Below are 19,487 nucleotides of genomic sequence, written 5' to 3'. Positions count from 1 at the left end.
AGGAATACGATGGTCCGGCACCGTCCCTCACAGTCTGAGGTTCCTCAGGATAAGAGGAATACGATGGTCCGGCACTGTCCCTCACAGTCTGAGGTTCCTCAGGATAAGAGGAATACGATGGTCCATCTACAGTGTGTGGTGCCGGATGGACATTTGAGGTAGCCGGGTTTTCTCCTGGACTATACTGGGTGATGTCCTCATCTTCTACTTTACAGTCTGGAGACAAAGTGAGACAATCCTCTGAGGTTTTCCTCTTCTCCCGTCCATCTACTAAAATAGAAATAAAAAGATTATTACTAGACATCAGCAGATTGGTTCCCCTAAACCAGGACTCCGCCCACATCAGGCAGCTTTGTCTCTGAGGATCTTACAATTCCCCCCTCAAGGTAACTAGTAAATGGGTCCTCTGATCTCCTACCAGTTCATTTCTTTATTCATGGACCTTAGTCAGAGAGTGAGGAAACAACGAGAACTGTCTTTTATAGGAGTGACAGTGATGAGGGGATTATAGGACAAGTGTCCCCTCCCCCTCTATCACTCATTGCCATCTTCCCAACACAAGAAGTCCCGCACTTCCTTATTTAGTCCATGATTTAGTCATGAATAACAGCGGGCTGAGTCCCACCATAGGTCAGAGAGTGAGGATGGGGGGAGAAAAACCAACATAAAGACTGGACTGATCAGATATAAAATATCTAGCTGGTAGAAAATGGGTGAAAAAAAAGAGAATACATATTAGGGCAAAAGTCAGGCATATTTAATCTGTTCTGGACGGGAAGGTTTTACCCCCCTTAATGACCAGGCCATTTTTTTACGTTTTGGCACTGCGTTACTTTAACGGACAATTGCGCGGTCGTGCGACGCTGTACCCAAATAAAATTGATGTCCTTTTTTCCCACAAATAGAGATTTCTTATGGTGGTATTTGATCACCTGTACGGTTTTTATTTTTTGGGCTATAAACAAAAAAGAGCGACAATTCTGAAAAAAAAAAAAAAAAAAAAACAACAATATTTTTCACCTTCTGCTATATAACCTTCCCAAAAAAAAATTAAAAATCAAATTTTTTTCATCCTTTTAGGCCAATTTGTATTCTGCCAGTGACATTACTATAGTAATCAGTGCTAAAAATATGCACTGTCACTGTAATGATGACACTGACAGGGAAGGGGTTCACCTAGTGGGTGATCAAAGGGTTAAATCTGAGCCTAGGGGAGCGTTTACTGTGGGGGGAGGGGCTTGTGAAATGACCATAGAGACCTGTGAGCCTATATAGAAGGATCACAGGCGCTCTGTGATAATTTCAGAGAACGGTCAGCTGTGTTTACAACAGCCGACCGTTCTTCTCTGTCAGCGGGGAGTGATCGCGGCCTAGTGGGGGCGGGAGCGCTGCATAGTACTACCTCATTTTGCGCAGCCAAGCCAGCATGCCACATTAAAACTGCGGCGGGCAGTCGGCAAGTGGTTAACTTAAAAAAAAATATTGTATAAGATACAATAGTTAGCAGTTTATACTATCTAAACCAGAGCTTTGTTTCCTCACAGAATAAGTGCAGGAGTTTAACCACAAACACCCCACCTAACACCCCCTCCAAGAGTGCACTACCTACAGAATGCAAAGTTCAGGAGTGCTCTATGTACGGAGTACAGGGGTCAATAGTGTGCTACTTACAGAGTGCAGAGGTCAGGAGTGTACTAAGTACAAAGGTCAGGAGTGTACTACATACAGAGTGCAGAGTTCAGGAGTGCGCTACATACAGAGTGCAGAGTTCAGGAGTGCGCTACATACAGAGTGCAGAGTTCAGGAGTGTGCTACATACAGAGTGCAGAGTTCAGGAGTGTGCTACATACAGAGTGCAGAGTTCAGGAGTGTACTAAGTACAAAGGTCAGGAGTGTGCTACATACAGAGTGCAGAGTTCAGGAGTGCGCTACATACAGAGTGCAGAGTTCAGGAGTGTGCTACATACAGAGTGCAGAGTTCAGGAGTGTACTAAGTACAAAGGTCAGGAGTGCGCTACATACAGAGTGCAGAGTTCAGGAGTGCGCTACATACAGAGTTCAGGAGTGTGCTACATACAGAGTGCAGAGTTCAGGAGTGCGCTACATACAGAGTGCAGAGTTCAGGAGTGCGCTACATACAGAGTGCAGAGTTCAGGAGTGCGCTACATACAGAGTGCAGAGTTCAGGAGTGTGCTACATACAGAGTGCAGAGTTCAGGAGTGCGCTACATACTGAGTGCAGAGTTCAGGAGTGCGCTACATACTGAGTGCAGAGTTCAGGAGTGCGCTACATACAGAGTGCAGAGTTCAGGAGTGCGCTACATACAGAGTGCAGAGTTCAGGAGTGCGCTACATACAGAGTGCAGAGTTCAGGAGTGCACTACATACAGAGTGCAGAGTTCAGGAGTGCGCTACATACAGAGTGCAGAGTTCAGGAGTGTGCTACATACAGAGTGAGGAAGTTCAGGAGTGTGCTACATACAGAGTGCAGAGTTCAGGAGTGTGCTACATACAGAGTGCAGAGTTCAGGAGTGTGCTACATACAGAGTGAGGAAGTTCAGGAGTGTGCTACATACAGAGTGCAGAGTTCAGGAGTGTGCTACATACAGAGTGCAGAGTTCAACAGTGTGCTACATACAGAGTGCAGAGTTCAGGAGTGTGCTACATACAGAGTGCAGAGTTCAGGAGTGTGCTACATACAGAGTGCAGAGTCCAGGAGTGCGCTATGTACAGAGTGCAGCGATCAGGAGGAGTGCGCTATGTACAGAGGGCAGCGTTCAGGAGCGTATACTGTGCACTACAAGTACACTCGGAAGTGCAGTCGCTGTATATCTGAGGGGGACATGCAAGGAAAATAAAACAGCATTTTTGCTTGCACATTAATGGATGATAGAAATCAGCAGAGCTTCCCCTCATTTCAGATCTTCCCCACAGATCATCAGCGACTGGACTTAAAAGTGCACTTGTAGGGCACAGTGGATTTGACTTTAGTAAATCAACCCCAAAGTGTGCAGTGTTCAGAAGTGTGCTATGTACAGAGCACAGGGTTCAGGAGTGCTCTACATACAGAGTACAGTGGACAGAAGTGTACTACATACAGAGTGCAGAGTTCAAGAGTATTCTACATACAGACTACAGGGGTCAAAAGTGTACTACGTACAGAGGCTAGGACTATGCTGTGTACAGAGTGCAGAGTTAGGGAGTGTGCTATGTATAGAGAGAAGAGTGTGCTATGCAAAGAGTGCAAAGTTCAGGAGTGTGCTATGTACAGAGTGCAGAGTTGAGGAGTGTGCTATGTACAGAGTGCAGGGCTCAGGAGTCCTCTACGTACAGAGTAAAGGGGTCAGGAGTGTACTACGTACAGAGTGCAGGAGTGTACTATGTACAGAGTGCAAGGTTTAGGAGTGTATATCTTATTGGCAACTAAAAATGACTCCCCCTTTCCCCCAAAATCCCCCCTCCCCCAGTATTAAGCTCTTTTCTTACCCCCAAATCTCTTTCTTTGACAGTTACTGATAGAGAACAGCTGCTGAAGAGCAGCTTCAGCTGGCATCAGTAGGTGAATGGGTAGTGCAGCTGCTAGGCAGGCACAGGCTTCAGGAGCTACTGAAGCCAGACGAGTGTGGCTGTGTGCATTCCCTGCCTTCTCCGTACAATCTAGGCCCGTTCGCACTCTGTTTTTATCTATTTTCTGAGGACAACCCCAGTCCTAGAAGGCAACAAGGCTCTAAAGCTATGCCCACTTCAGACAACAGAGTTCTATTTTGGCTTGGGCTATCACAGCTATGTGTAGAAGATTATCATTGTTACATAGTTAAATGGTCAGGACTATGTAGTGTACAACAGAGTAAATAATGAAGGCGTTAGGACTGATTAAGGCCCAAGAAAAAAGTATACAGTGCTGGGGTCAGGACTATACAATATACAACAAAGAGTATATAATGTCGGGGTCAGGATTATGTAATGTACAATCTAGACTATATAGTTGATTGGTCAGGACTATGTAGAATACAACTTAGAGTATATAACGATGGCATTAGGACTGTGTAATGAACATACAGTATATAGTGCAGGGGTCAGGAGTATGTAATGCACAACATAGAGTATATAGTGCAGGGGTCAGGAGTATGTAATGTACAACAGAGTATATAGTGCAGGGGTCAGGAGTATGTAATGCACAACATAGAGTATATAGTGCAGGGGTCAGGGCTATGTGACGTGCAATATAAATTATATAGTGTCAGAACTTATAATATTGGAATTCGGTAATCAGTGGAAGCTTAAATGTTTACTTGCAGAGGTCCCACAGCGCGGCCTCCCATCTCCTGAGACTGCACTCAGTGACTATACCCACCCTACTCTAAACCATTAAGATACCAGTACAAACAGAGGAATTATAGTATTATATTATAGAATTATAGTATTTAGTGTTAATGACCCACCTGTGCTGATCTCTGTAGGAGTGTCCTCCTCTATAAGTGTCCACGTTATTCCATACTCCTCCATAGACTGTTGATCACCCCTCACATACCTCTCTTCTTCTTCTACTGCTTTATCTTCAACTTTAGAATCTCTCAGGTTCTCACTCTAAATATATAATAAAAATGACATCAATGGTAACAATGCAGATAACGTACAGATCCTAATGATACTATCAGTGATTGTTCCTCATCTACCTGATGATGGTGAGGGATGGTGTGATCTTCTTGTGTGGAATCCCAGGAATACAGAGGACGGGGACATCTCTCTGGTAGGTTCCTGGTATTAGGTGCCTCCATCATATACTTGTGTCCTTCCGAAAACTCCTCCATCACTCCATACTCTTCTTTAACAACAATATTATCATCCCCGAGGTTTCCACTCTGAATATGTAATAAACAAACATTGTAATATACATGCTGTGTATAAACATAACTATAAATAATTGTTAATTATCTACCTGATGATGGTGAGGGATGGTGTGACCTTCCTGTGTGGAATCCCGGGAATACAGAGGATGGGGACATCTCTGTGGTGGGTTTCTGTAGCTGGATGACTCCACCATGTTGTTCTGGTAGAGATCTTTGTGTCCTTTTACAGACTCTGACTCCTCCATCACCCAATCTTGATCATCCTCCTCCTTTATCTCTTCTTTAATATCAACTTTAGAGTCACTCTGTATATGTAATAAAAATGACATGAATTGTAACAATGCAGATAATGTAGAAATCCTAATGATACTATCAGTGATTGTTCCTCATCTACCTGAGGATGGTGAGGGATGGTGTGACCTTCCTGTGTGGAATCCCGGGAATACAGAGGACGGGGACATCTCTCTGGTGGGTTCCCATTACTGGATCCATCTATAGGAAACACACACACTGACTGAATACATTGTTTCTATGTGTTTATCAGATGATGGGGGATCTAGGTGGACCCTCCGTACTGCTCTCTCCTTTACAATAAAGTCTCCTCTTACCCGGTGATGTGAGGGGTGGCTGATTCTCCATCATGACGTCCTTGTAGAGATCCTTGTGTCCTTCTAAATACTCCCACTCCTCCATGGAGAAATAGACAGTGACATCCTGACACCTTATAGGAACCTGACACACACAATGATACAGTCACCATCCAGACACATCCCTTGTCTGTTACTGGATAATGTCCCAGAATTCCCAGCACCGCTCACCTCTCCTGTCAGCAGCTCCATCATCTTCTTGGTGACTTCTAGAATCTTCTCCATGTTGTGTCTCTCAGGTTTTAGGGAGTCACATGGAGGCACTGTGATGGTCATATGATCTCCTGATTTCACAGGAGGAAAACTCTGTATTGGAGAACCAATAGGAATATCATGTTAGAATACCAGAATCCTCCTCACCTCTCCGGTCAGGTCTGTGTTTTATTAAAAGAAATAAGAGTGATATCATGTGAGCTCCCAGAATCCTCCTCACATTTCCGGTCTGGTCTAGGTTTTATTAATAGAGATAAGTGTGATGTCATGTGCCCTCCCAGAATCCTCCTCACCTCTCCGGTCAGCAGGTAGATGATCTCCAGGGTGAGGTTTAGTATCTTCTCAGTCATGTGACTCCGGTCCTCCTCCATCCTCATTGGTACTGTCATTTGCTCTATACAGGTCTTCTTGTAAATGGATAACTTTGGGAAATAAAAGTAAGAATTATTTGGATGGTATTGGTCACACAATATTAAGATGTGGATGTGAAGGGGGTAATTGGAGGATTGCTGTTCATTTAACAACTATTGGCCACATGGGAACACATGTAGTCTGGACTGTTTAGTGTTTGCTACATTTTTGAGGTTCTATGACCCTCTTGACCCTGGATCAGAAATTCATTTTTCTCGGTTGGGTTGTTTTGTTTCTGAACTGGTTTTAAATCGTTTTAGAGCATCAGACAAGGAATGATGAATATGATCCTTCTTTTGTATTCTTGTTTTGCTCTGAGGCAGTGCTGCGAGGTCAATGCATGGTCGTCATGATGTCCAGGAAGGGGATTTTGTTGACTTTTGACTGGATTTGTCAACTAATCAGGCTAATTGCCCGAACTCTGGCTGAAAGGCTCCATTCTCCGGCAGCCTGCTGACTGACAGGAGTGATGCCATGGTCACTATCTGCAGAAAGAGAAGGAAGTGGATTGGATAGCAGGAGGATGGAGCTAGTGGAGTAGAGAGCTGTGGGGGAGGATTTTGTTCTCCTGTCTCCAATGGCAGCCCTGTGTGGGTAGGGAGGAGGACAGAAGGGGGTTAGGGGTTTGTTCTCTTGGTTACCTGTAGTATCCAGGACATTGTACAAAGTGGCATTGGGTTTTTGGAAACTTTAAATTACAGCATCAAGCACTGCCAGACCCTGTGTCATGGGAAGGTATTGGACTGCCTACTCCAGATGCATATCACTGACCCCCGGCCACCCTTTAGACTGTGCAGACCCCACCACGGGGTGATGCACTGCCCTTCTTCATTCCACTTGGTCTTTTGAAAATTTTGTTTGACCAGCGAGATAGTAAGAACGTGAAGGTTGCCTTCCTCTCCTGGCAGGAGGCCTGAATAGTAAGCTCAGGTGGGATGACTAAGACCCCCTCCGTACCTTAGAGTCCCCCTGAGCCCTGCAACCTCCTATACCCTCAGAGCCCTGCTGCCCGCAAACAGTATCAAGGGCCCAGAGTCCTTCACTGCCCCCCCCCCCCCTCACAAAACTGTGTATCCCCACTACTCCCTCACAGCCCTTGGACCCCACTATCTCCTTAGGGGCTCCTCTATGTCCCATAGAACCTTCAATATTTTCCTCCTTCTGACACCAATGATGAAACATATTCTTTATAGCAGGCTGGGAATGTTTTCTTCCTCCTGACCAGCAATGTAAGGGGCTCTGTGTTCCATACTCCTGACCCCGGCACTCCATCATTGTGTTGGTAGCATATTGTAATGATTGCCCATTAGCTGCCTGTGTAGTGTAATAATTGCCCTTTGTAGGCCATGTATGGTCAGGATGGTCATTGTCTTGTCTATTTATTGTTAGTGCTGTTTGTTTAGAGGAACATATTACTAGAATTTATCTCCAAAATTAAGAGAATGTTCTGGCCCCGTAAGGGGGAAAATGTTCTGACCCTGAAGGGGTCAATCTAGGTTTGCACACTATATATGTGTGTATCATCATCTGCTGGAGATAAAAGACATCACAGTGACTATGGAGGAAGAGGACGGACATGACGAGGGGGGTTACTGGGTGTAAATAGAAAATAAGATCGTATTACCTCCTCTGCTGCCACTTCCAGCAACGTCTCCTCTTTACCTCCTACTGACTCACCTCTCACCCGGAACTTCCTATTTATACCTGACATCACTTCCTGTCTTCAAAAGAGACTTCCTGTCTTGGTAGAAGTAAGAGTACCACCTTGTGGACCTCAGAGGAACTGCACCCCTGAGAAACGTCTCATAGTGTGAACACGGTGTAACGTTAGAAAACCATACCCCGTGAGAAGTCCATACCCACGTCACTTCCTGTCAGGAACAGCTGAGCAACGTAGTAGTGCGCATGCTCACAGCTCCGGATACGTCATTGAACAGCTGAGGGGCTGACAAGTGCGCATGCTCGGAGGGTATGGATTTTTCACGGTAGTGTGTGTGACATTATTAAAGCGGCGGCAGGTGTATGAAATCTAAATGACGGAGATCTCGGCTCCATGATCCGCTTTTATATTTATTAGCCGAGATCAGGGAAGTGACAGGGATATGAGCGAAGATGACTCATGTTGCAGCCGAGCTGTTTTAACGTAACTGCCGCAAGTGTAACATTACACACACAACCGTGATAAATCCATACCCTCCGAGCATGCGCACTTGTCAGCCCCTCAGCTGTTCAATGACTTAGGTGCTGACGTAGGTGCACCGGAAGTGAAATGGGTATGGTTTTTTCACGGGTATGTTTTTTTCACGGAACAACGGCCTTGTGCTGTGTGTGTATGTACTGTATATCCTTATAGATGGGTCATCTCCACTCCCACCAAGGGGGATAGAAATATATTACTGCCTAGTCCAGCCTCTCTCAGCCAGAGTTTTTCCAATGGTTTCTAGGTGTTCCTTGAGCAATTGCTGTCTCTCAGTAACAATTGATATATGTGATCTGTAAGGAAGGCAGTCTAGCCAATGAGGACATTAGAGGTTTCTGTTTGTAGCTGTCCCCTCGTAGGGGCCACTGGTAAATGTGGTCATCTCCCACCCTGTGCAGCCAGGCAAAGGAATTTCCAGTCACTCAGAGAGAAGAAGCAGTCCTTGCAGCTTTTTTTTTTTTTTTTTTTTTTTTAGGGGAATTGAACTTGGATGGGGAAGGGTGCATATGGGATGCCCATTTGATCAATGAAACTCTGAAGGAACGTGAACTATATACACTTCCGTATATACATTCTCTCCTCTTCTACCTTCAGCACACGCTGGCAGCCTCTCACTCCCAGGAGCAGCTAGTACAGGAACAGCTAGGAGTATGAGAAGATCCATTACCTCGCAACTGATGGGAACAGCTAGGAGTCTGAGAGGGCTAGTTACCCCACAGCTGATGGGAAAAGCTAGGAGCCTGAGAAGACTTGTTACCCCGCAGCTGATGGGAAAAGCTAGGAGCCTGAGAAGACTTGTTACCCCACAGCTGATGGGAACAGTTAGGATTCTGAGAAGACTTGTTACCCCACAGCTGATTGGAACAGTTAGGAGTCTAAGAAGACTCTTTACCCTACAGCTGATGGAAACAGCTAGGAATCTGAGAAGACTTGTTACCCCGCAGCTGATGCGAACAGCTAGGAGTCTGAGAAGACTTGTTACCCCGCAGCTGATGGGAACAGTTAGTAGTCTGAGAGGACTTGTTACCCCACAGCTAATAGGAACAGTTAGGAGTCTGAGAGGACTTGTTACCCCACAGTTGATAGGAACAGCTAGGAGTCTGAGAAGACTTGTTATCTCGCAGCTGATGGGAAAAGCTAGGCATCTAAGAAGATTCTTCACCCCGCAGCTGATGGGAAGTTAGAAGTCAGAGAAGACTCATTTCAACGCAGCTGATAGGATCAGCTAGCAGTCTGAGAAGACTTGTTACTCCGCAACTGATGGGAACAGCTAGAAGTCTGAGAAGACCCATTACCCTGCAGCTGATAGGAACATCTAGGAAACAGAGGAGACTCATTAACCCATAGTTGATGGGAATATCTAGGATTCTGAGAGGGCTAGTTACCCCGCAGCTGATGGGAAAAGCTAGGAGACTGAGAAGACTTGTTACCTCGCAGCTGATGGGAACAGTTAGGAGTCTGAGAAGACTCTTTACCCCACAGCTGATGGGAACAGCTAGGAGTCTGAGAAGACATGTTACCCTGCAGCTGATGGGAACAGTTAGGAGTCTTAGAGGACTTGTTACCCCGCAGCTGATGCAAACAGTTAGGAGTCTGAGAAGACTTGTTACCCCGCAGCTGATGGGAACAGTTAGGAGTCTGAGAGGACTTGTTACCCCACAGTTGATAGGAACAGCTAGGAGTCTGAGAAGACTTGTTACCCCACAGCTGATGGGAACAGCTAGGAGTCTGAGAAGACATGTTACCCTGCAGCTGATGGGAACAGTTAGGAGTCTGAGAGGACTTGTTACCCCACAGCTGATGGAAACAGCTAGGTGTCTGAGAAGACTCTTTACCCCACAGCTGATGGGAACAGCTAGGAGTCTGAGAGGACTTGTTACCCCACAGCAAATAGGAACACCTAGGAGTCTGAGAGGACTTGTTACCCCACAGTTGATAGAAACAGCTGGGAGTCTGAGAAGACTTGTTATCTCACAGCTGATGGGAACAGTTAGGGGTCTAAGAAGACTCTTTACCCTGCAGCTGACGGAAACAGCTAGGTGTCTGAGAAGACTCATTACCCCACAGCTGATGGTAGCAGCTAGAAGTCTGAGACTTGTTACCCCACAACTAATGGGAACAGCTAGTAGTCTGAGAAGACTTGTTTCCTTGCAGCTGATGGGAACAGCTAGGAGTCTGAGAGGGCTCATTACCTCACAGTTGATGGGAACAGCCAGGAGTCTGAGCAGGCTCATTGACCCAGGATCTCCTGCTTGCCTTCGTGACTAAGGATTCCACCATTGTAGGTAGATTTGAATATGTTTCTCTGAGGTAAGATTCCTTTAAAACTGAACTGCTGTCAGGATCCTCCCAAGCCAGCCCAAGCTCCAGCCTGAGGCAGAGCCCCCCCAAGATCAGGGGTTTATCTCCAAGGCCACTGACAGTCTCCTCAGCACTCCATCTTCCACCCGACTCCCCTCAGTCACCCTGACTCCAGGCTCAGCCACCCTGCCAGGCCCACTGCCTGGGGATTGGCCAAGTTCGATTAAGTATGCGGATTAGCCCTCCTGTCCTACGCCCACTAACTTCTAGAAATTTCTCCAAACTTCTATAACCTGTAGAAGCACCAGAGACCTGCCTGTATGAGGCATCCAGCCTGACCTGCAGTAAACCCTAGACCCCATTAAAACTCATGAGTCAAAGTTAGATAGTTAAGTTAATCATGAGTCAAAACATAGATTTGCCTACACTGACACTAGTAGCACACTAGAGGGTGAAACTAATGTTATCCCTTTCTTCAATCACAGCCCTCTCCCTCAGTGTATCACTTACAGTACATGATCACAGGCTCCCTCACTGCTTTCTCCTGGCCGGGACTTTGCTTGTACTGGAGCGGAGATAACTTTGCCCACAGTGCAGTCTTCCTTGCTTTGCTGGGTCCTGGTACACAGGGAGGGTTCCAGCACCTGGCAACATGCATCCACTCTGCGTGTTTGGCACCATACAGTATTGAAACTGTCCCCAGAGCTCCAGTCCTGGGACACAGGTTGGAACAAATCCGCTGCGGGACAGCTGTTAAAAAAATGGGACAGTTGGCAATTATGTTGTGGGGCCCCTATGTACCTGGGGCCCCTGGGAAATTGGCCAACAGTGCAACCAAAGCTGGTACACAGTGCTTTTGGCTCCACCCAGTGGCAGAACTACCAGGGTCACACTTGCAACTGGTCCCTGGAGTTCCGCCACTGTGGGGGGTGATTGAACGAGCCAACAAGATTAAGCCGAGGAAGTCAGCAAGGTTAAGCCGGAGTATACTTGTTGATACCTACAAGAACGTTGATCCATATCCAACTGGGACTGCAGTTACAAAATGTAGGAAATTGGCTTCCAGACAGCAGGCTCAGCGTTTGATCACCCCCCCAGGGATGGGAGAAAAACCATGGTGGTTTTTAACAAGTATACTCCAGCTTAACCTTGCCGATTTCCTCAGCTTAATCTTGTTGGCTCTTTCTATCACCCCCCTTGATTTACCCTGTTTGCAAGCACTATTGCAGAGTGATGAACCAGAGCTCCAGATGAAGCACACCTGCGAAACATGTCGGCCTAATTCACACTCCGTCTACTCTGGACATCTGTGACCACTCTTTCTACAGTTCCCCAGCAGGGAAATTATTATTTCTTCTTCTCCCCTTTCCTTGGGGAATACAGTATACAGTATGGTTATTGTCACAGAGTCTACACATATTTATGCTTGCATTATACCTTGTGGTAGTTTGGAAATTACCTACCTTCTTTTTTTGTGTTGATATTTTGTGAATGTGTTGTTAAGTGTTGCCATTCATATGTCTTACATTTATATTATCTATAATAAATGTTATATTTTATATAACTTTGCCAGTAAAGTCCATGTTTTTCCATCTCCTATTTCCATTTTTGGTGACATAGAAAAGATGACGTTACTGTGAGTAAATAGATACAAAACATGTCGCTCTTTAGAATTGGGCAAACCCATGCAACCGTGACAAACACGTACATTTTACTATCCAGAGGTGATGCCTTAAAAGCCTTTACAGGTTATCACTGCACAGGAGGCCTGGTGCTAGGATTACTGCCCATGATCTGATGTTCACCATGATATCTCACATGTGTGGGGCGATCCCTAATTGTGAGAGTGCAGGACCAATGCATGCTTTTGCATTTTTTTAATGTTTTTATATTTTTATACGGTGGCTTTAAATGTTTTTTAATCACTTTTATTCCTGTCCCAAGGAATATGTTGGCAGCAATTGGCAGTGACAGGTCCTCTTTATGGAGAGATCTGGGGGTCTATAAGACCCCAAATCTCTCCTCTGCCCTCAAAAGCATTTAAAACACCAAGATTGATGTGATTAAATGCTTTTTAAAAATGGTGATGTTTAAATCCGGGTAACCCAGTGATGTGACATCATCGCCTCCGGGTTATCATGGAGCCCAACAAAGCCAATCCGGTCATTGCTGGTTCCTATGATCAGCCGGTGAAGAGCCAGATGATCGGTCGGGTCTCCCACTGGGATGGGAGGTCCCGGTACAGCTGCAGGAGGGTCGGGGACGTCCCCTCCCACCACTTGTAAAAGCAATGCAGCGGCTAGTTAGCCGCTAGGATTGCTTTTAAAAGAGAGTCAACTGCTTTCTTTAAAAAAAAAGGTATCGGGATGATGCCTGCAGGCTCTCTTTCACAAGACATCAGGGGTCTATTAAAACAGATGTTCCAGGGTCTCCCTCCCCTCTGCATGGAAACATCTGCCATGCCGGTAGAACCTGGCAAACATGGCTAGGGGTAGTGACTAGGGTTGCACCGATACCAGATTTTTATCATCGAGTACAAGTACCGATACTTTCGATCAAGTACTCGCCGATATCAAGTACAAAATGAATGGGCTCAAATCACACTGCAAAGAATCGCATGCAATTTGAACAGCAATGTAGTGCAATTCCTGTCTGAATTGCATTCGGTTTCCCCACCGCTCCTACGTGAACTCAGGCTGAAATCACTATGACAATCCTGGGTTCACACGGAAGCTGTGGAGAAACCACATGCAATTCAGACAGGAATCGCATTACATTCCCGTTAAAGTCGCATGTGATTCTTTGCAGTGTGATTTGAGCCCATTAATTTTGTATAGGCACAAATCTCACCACAATGGTATCAGTTTCAGGTATCAGGGCAAATACTCGTGAAAACCCTAGTAGTGACCAATAGGAGAAGGTTCTCCTTATATCAGTGGTCAGTGTAGAGGTCCCTTACATTGGTGACCAATGGGAGAAGGTGCCCCTTATAACAGTGGTCAGTGTAGTGGTCCCTTACATTGGTGACCAATGGCAGAAAGATCCCCTATATCAGTGGTTCTTTACATTGGTGACCAATGGGATAAGGACCCCCTTATATCAGTGGTCAGTGTAGTGGTCCCTTACATTGAAGACCAATGGCAGAAGGACCCCACTTATATCAGTGGTCAGCTGACGTTCTTACATCTTTGTGAGTGGGAAGACTGACTCCCTCGCAGATCATTGATACCAGTTGTTACTGAGAGACAGAACTTTTTCATTGCTCAAGGAACCCCTGGAAACCTTTGGAGGAACCCTGGCTGAGAAAAGATGGACTAGGCAGTAATATATTTCTATCCCCCTTGGTGGGAGTGGAGATGACCCATCTATAAGGATGTACAGTACATACACACACAGCACAAGACCTTGTTCACACTATGAGGCTGCAGTTCCTCTGAGCTCCACAAGGTAGTAATCTTATTTATACTGAGATAAGAAATCTCTATGGAAGACAGGAAGTGATGTCAGGTGCAGACAGGAAGAGATGTCAGGTGAAGACAGGAAGTGATGTCAGGTATAAATATGAAGTTCCGTGTGAAAGGTGAGTTGGGAGGAAGTATAGAGGAGACATTGTTGGAAGTGGCAGCAGAGGAGGTAATAAGATCTTATTCTCTATTTACACCCAGTAACCCCCTGCTCCTTTTTTGGCAGATTACAAATGTTTTGTTAGATGTCAATGCCTGCCTCCAAAGGCCCAAAAAAACATCTGAAAAACGCCCAAAAGACCACCTGAAAACGATACGCTCAGGTGTGAATGGAACCTAAAAGCTAATAGAGTAGGAGATAATCGGACAGATTGGGCAGAAGATTTCCCCACTTACGGGGCCGGTGTTCTAAAATTTTATCGGACCCATGAAAATTCTGGACCCTCGTCACTCCCGGTGACGCTACGTCACCACCAGCTGGTGCGAGCCCCAGTGCGCATGCGCACAAGACATTTTCCAGGTCCGATGAAATTTTTTAGACTTAAGCCCCGTACTCACGTCCCGAATGTCGGCCGAACGATCGGCTGTCTTTTGTCCGGTGCTGTCCTGTCGGCTGAAATCTGCAAAAGACTGCACACGAATTTTGTCGGCCAACAACAGCCGACTGCAGAAGTGATGTCATGTGATGGTTAACTTTCCGTGTGTTTTTTCTTTTCTGAGCATGCCCAGTCTTGCTAATCGGCTGTTTGTCGGCCGAATTCTGTACTGACTGGCGAACAATCGGCCATTCTGGTGTTGGCCAACAAAAATTTTAATGCCTGCACACCTGATTCTGTTCGGCCGAAAAGTCGCTGTCGGTTGTCGGAAGCATCATACTAACAAGCCGACAATCGGCCGATCGTTCGGCGGCCGAATATTTACGGCCGACAATCGCTACGTGTGTACGGGGCTTTAGCGAACAGCTGACTGAGAGGAGGCGGGGCTGAGGCACCGGGTATGTGCGGTCCACAAACTCCACTTCCGGGTCTATGCGTTCCAGACATATAGCTTATTTTTTGTTGTGAGCATCGGGCTCGCACCAGCTGGAGGTGACGTAGCGTCACCGGAAGTGACGAGGGTCCGGAATTTTCACGGGTCCGATGAAATTTTAGAACACCGGAACATTTCCTTCATTTTGGAGATGTGTCACCTTTCCCACCAATTACCTTCTCACCTTAGCAGTATCTTGTAACGAGGGATGAGGTTCAGATTCGGGTTGTACTGAAATCTAAAAAACTCAATATAACCTTCCACCCTATGAACAAAAAAATTGTGATCAATACAATAATCAATTAGGCCTCCTAAAAAATGTGAATGTGACACAGCCGCTGTATGTAAATTACCAGCCCACAAATCGAATATCCAAAATACACAAAATACAGTATTTTGTGTATTTGATATTCACTTTGAGTGCTGAAATTTACACTTCCACAGCCTTCCTCTGAAGATAAAATCCCCCTGGCTACATCCGCCATGTATCCCGGGCCCCATTGCTCCTCCTGATAGTGAACATTTTATCATGTCTGAATTCAGAGCTGTCCAACAGACCCCCGGTAACACTTTAACCACTTGCCGACCAGCCGCCGCAGATGTACAGCGACAGGTCGGCTTTCCCAGGCAAAGTCCCGTACATGTACGGCGCTCGCCCGACAGGAGCTAGGGGGGGTTCGCGTGCCGCCGGAGGCGCGCTCCCGCCCCCCGCTCATCAGTGGGAAAGGCGGTTCCGATGGCCTCCGGCCACTCGCGGTCTCCCGCCGCTGACAGAGAAGGACGAACGGGTGATGTAAACACAGCCGTCCGTACTTCTCCCTGAAGTTATCACAGATGTCATGTGATCCTGCTATATAGGATCACATGTCTCTGTGATGACTTCACAAGCCACGCCCCCCACATTCAGAATCACGTCCCTAGGTACACATTTAACCCCTTGATCACCCACAGGGTTAACCCCTTCCCTGTCAGTGTCATGATTACTGTAACAGTGCATATTTTTAGCACAAAAGTGTCAAAAATGTCAGTTGGGGGTCTGATCTGTCCGCCGCAATGTCGCAGTCCCGCAAAAAATCGCAGATCGCTGCCATTACTAGTTAAAAAAAAAAATACATAAAAAAAGACATAAATCTTTCCCGTAGTTTTGTAAACGCAATAACATTTGCGCAAACCAATCAAAATACGCTTATTGCGAATTTTTTTTTTTTTCTTTTACCAAAAATATGTAGCAGAAAACAAATTGGCCTAAACTGTTAAATTTTTTTTTTTGAGAATTTCATATAAAAGAATGTGAAAAATATTGTTTTTTTTTTTTTTTTTTTTTTCAAAATTGTCGCTCTTCTTTTGTTTATAGTGCAAAAAATAAAAATCGCACAGGTGATCAAATACCACCAAAAGAAAGCTCTATTTGTGGGAAAAAAAGGACATCAATTTAGTCTGGGTACAGTGACTGCGCAATTGTCCGTTAAAGTCACGCAGTGCCAAATCGCAAAATAAGGCCTGGTCATTGAGCAGCCAAATCCTCCGGTCTGAAAGTGGTTAACCACTTCAGAAGATTTAACCCCCCCCCCCCCCTCGTGACCAGGAGATTTAACCCCCCTCGTGACCAGGCTATTTGTTTGCAATATGGCACTGCGTCACTTTAACTGACAATTGCGCGGTCGTGCGATGCTGTATCCAAATAAAATTGATGTCCTTTTTTTTTTTTTTCCCCCACAAACAGAGCTTTCTTTTGGTGGTATTTAATCACCTGTGCGATTTTTTTTTTTTTTGCGCTATAAACAAAAAAAGACTGACAACTTTGAAAAAAAAAATATTTTTTACTTTCTGCTATATAAAAATGTCTTCATCAATTTAGTCCAATATGTATCCTGCTACAGGTTTTTGTTAAACAAAAACCCAAAAAGCGTATATTGTTTTGCGCAAAAGTTATCACGTCTACAAACTTTGGGATATATTTTTGGCATTTTTTTTTTTTTTTACTAGTAAAAAAAAAATCAGCGATTTTTTAGCAGAACTGCAACATCACGGCGGACAAATCTGACACTAAGGGGTTAAATTACTAAAACTGAAGAGTGGAAAATCTGGTGCAGCTGTGCATGGTAGCCAATCGGCTTCTAACTTCAGCTTGTTCAACTGAGCTTTGACAATAAAACCGGGAAGCTGATTGGCTACCATGCACAGCTGCAACAGATTTTGGGGACCAGTGAAACCAATACAGTGATCAGTGCTAAAAAAAAATGCACTGTGATTGTACTAATGAGACTATCGGGGAAGGGGTTAACATCAGGGGCGATCAAAGAGTTAAGTGTGCTCCTAGGGAGTGCTTTATAACTGTGGGGTAGGTGCTGTGACTGGAGGAAGACCGAGATCCGTGTTCCTGTTTAGCAGAAACGCAAAATGTCCGTCTTCCCCCTCTCACAGAACGGTGATCTGCCTTGTTTATATAAGCAGACCACTGTCCTGCCTCTTTCGGAAACGATTGCCGGATGCCGGCGAACATCCGATCTGCCAGACCTGCTGATTGGCTCCCGATTGTGTCAAATCACAGTGGGAGCGGGTCGCCGGCGGCGTGCATGCGCGCCACAGACCCGAAAAATGATGTAGAAGTATGTGATTTTGCGCTGAAGGGCCGCCCTGCCGCAGTACAGGTGCAAGGGGCAGTCTGGAAGCGGTTGAACTGGACCTGCAATTTCTACTATACTATAACATAAGGCAGCGGACCCCAGCCTTTTTGGCACCAGGGACTGGTTTCATGGCAGCCAATTTTCCCAGGGATGGGGGGTGGGGGGGTTAGTTGTTTGGAGGATGAGGATGGGATAATCACAGGGCCTGTCCTCAGCCCCCCTCCCCCCTTTATATCAGTGTCCTCAGTTCCCCATCACATCATAGCCCCCTTTTACATTACAGTGCCCCCTTTACATTAATTTAAGGGGGAATGCTCTGCAAAGGGGGAACTGTCATGTAAAGAGGGGCTGTGATGTAAAGTTACAGTGCAGTCCCCTTTATATTGCAGTACCCCCTTTACAGAGCAGTCCCCTTTATATTACAGTGCCCCCTTTACAGAGCAGTCCCTTTTATATTACAGTGCCCCCTTTACAGAGCAGTCCCCTTTATATCACAGTGCCCCTTTACAGAGCAGTCCCCTTTAAATTACAGTGCAGTCCCCTTTATATTACAGTGCAGTCCCCTTTACATCACAGTGTCCCCTTTACATGAATGTAACGGGGACTGCTCTGCAAAGGGGGCGCTGTGATGTAAAGTTATAGTGCAGTCCTCTTTATATTGCAGTACCCCCTTTACAGAGCAGTCCCTTTTATATTACAGTGCCCCCTTTACAGAGCAGTCCCCTTTATATCACAGTGCCCCCTTTACAGAGCAGTCCCCTTTATATTACAGTGCAGTCCCCTTTACATCACAGTGTCCCCTTTACATGAATGTAACGGGGACTGCTCTGCAAAGGGGGCGCTGTGATGTAAAGTTATAGTGCAGTCCCCTTTATATTGCAGTACCCCCTTTACAGAGCAGTCCCCTTTATATTACAGTGCCCCCTTTACAGAGCAGTCACCTTTATATCACAGTGCCCCCTTTACAGAGCAGTCCCCGTTATATTACAGTGCAGTCCCCTTTACATCACAGTGTCCCCTTTACATGAAAGTAACGGGGGACTGCTCTGCAAAGGGGGCGCTGTGATGTAAAGGGAGCGCTGTGATGTAAAGTTACAGTGCAGTCCCCTTTATATTACAGTGCCCCCCTTTAAAGTGCCCCTGCTGTCTGGCCCCCATTTCCTCTCTCCCCATTCTAATCCCTGCCTCCCCTGTTTAGGACTCCTATCTGTGCTCAGTCCACGTGTCCTCTACCGGCTTCCCCACCCGCCCGACTATGTAATCTTATCAGCAAGGCAGGGGGCGGGAGGAGCTCTCAATTCCAATCTGCAGCTCTTCCTACCCCCTACCTTGCTGATAGTATGACATCGTCGGCTGGAGGGGCGGAGTAGGGAGCGGACACTTGGGCATGGCTGCACAGCAGCTGGTGAGCAGTGACCCTGGTCTGTGGTAGCCTTGCATGTACCCCGGTCATTGCTCCTGCTGTGCGGCTCAGTCATCAACAGGCTGAGGACTGGCACCGGGGGTTGGAGACCCCTGATATAGGGGAACACGGGCCCATCTACTGTATGTGATTGTAATATAAAGGTAAAGTGGTTCTAAAGTCAAAACGTGTTTTAGCTTCATGCATTCCCTACATTAGAGTGTGCGCCCCCACTCAGCAGCGGGAACTCCAATGCACGGGGCCGACGGCTCCGATTGCCGCCTAACACCCGCGATCGCTCCCCACTGAGAGGACAGTCGGCTGTAGTAAACACAGCTGACCGT

General features: G+C 46.2%; 3 protein-coding genes across 4 annotated transcripts in view; all 3 read right to left on the bottom strand.

The window, feature by feature from the left end:
- LOC309550743 (uncharacterized protein) overlaps positions 1–4,558 on the bottom strand; it is an 88,310-nt gene extending 83,752 nt beyond the window's left edge. Inside the window, exon 1 of one of the 2 annotated variants that reach the window (XM_082251082.1) lies at positions 4,442–4,558. In XM_082251082.1, coding sequence (XP_082107208.1) covers positions 4,442–4,505 — 64 coding nt within the window. In that variant the 5' untranslated portion in view covers positions 4,506–4,558. The remainder of the gene's footprint in view (positions 1–4,441) is intronic. The other variant, XM_082251083.1, reaches the window with a different exon arrangement.
- Positions 1–19,487, bottom strand: part of LOC309550683 (uncharacterized protein) — a 3,164,715-nt gene that overhangs the window by 1,686,084 nt on the left and 1,459,144 nt on the right. Inside the window, exons 38-40 of the mRNA XM_082251018.1 lie at positions 5,244–5,341; positions 4,939–5,154; positions 4,676–4,861 (exon numbers count right to left, since the gene is read on the bottom strand). Of these exons, the coding sequence (XP_082107144.1) occupies positions 4,676–4,861; positions 4,939–5,154; positions 5,244–5,341 (500 nt within the window). The remainder of the gene's footprint in view (positions 1–4,675; positions 4,862–4,938; positions 5,155–5,243; positions 5,342–19,487) is intronic.
- On the bottom strand, positions 5,464–7,809 carry LOC309550789 (uncharacterized protein). Its single transcript, XM_082251125.1, has 3 exons — positions 7,745–7,809; positions 6,003–6,131; positions 5,464–5,802 (listed from the first exon to the last, which is right to left on the bottom strand). Exons 2-3 carry the CDS (start codon positions 6,096–6,098, stop codon positions 5,572–5,574), a joined length of 327 nt encoding a protein of 108 aa, XP_082107251.1. The 5' UTR covers positions 6,099–6,131; positions 7,745–7,809; the 3' UTR covers positions 5,464–5,571.

This window comes from Pelophylax lessonae, assembly GCF_965119305.1.
Source record: "Pelophylax lessonae genome assembly, chromosome: 3".
Lineage (NCBI taxonomy): Eukaryota > Metazoa > Chordata > Amphibia > Anura > Ranidae > Pelophylax > Pelophylax lessonae.
Note: the sequence above shows the minus strand (reverse complement) of the source record. Positions and strands in the feature narration are given on the sequence as shown.

Bases quoted from the DNA above. Each gene is read 5' to 3' on its own strand.
- LOC309550789 (XM_082251125.1), bottom strand. From the start codon at position 6,098: ATGACAGTACCAATGAGGATGGAGGAGGACCGGAGTCACATGACTGAG. The intron at 5,803-6,002 runs GTGAGGAGGATT...TCTCCAATACAG, and splicing joins TCTACCTGCTGACCGGAGAG to AGTTTTCCTCCTGTGAAATC.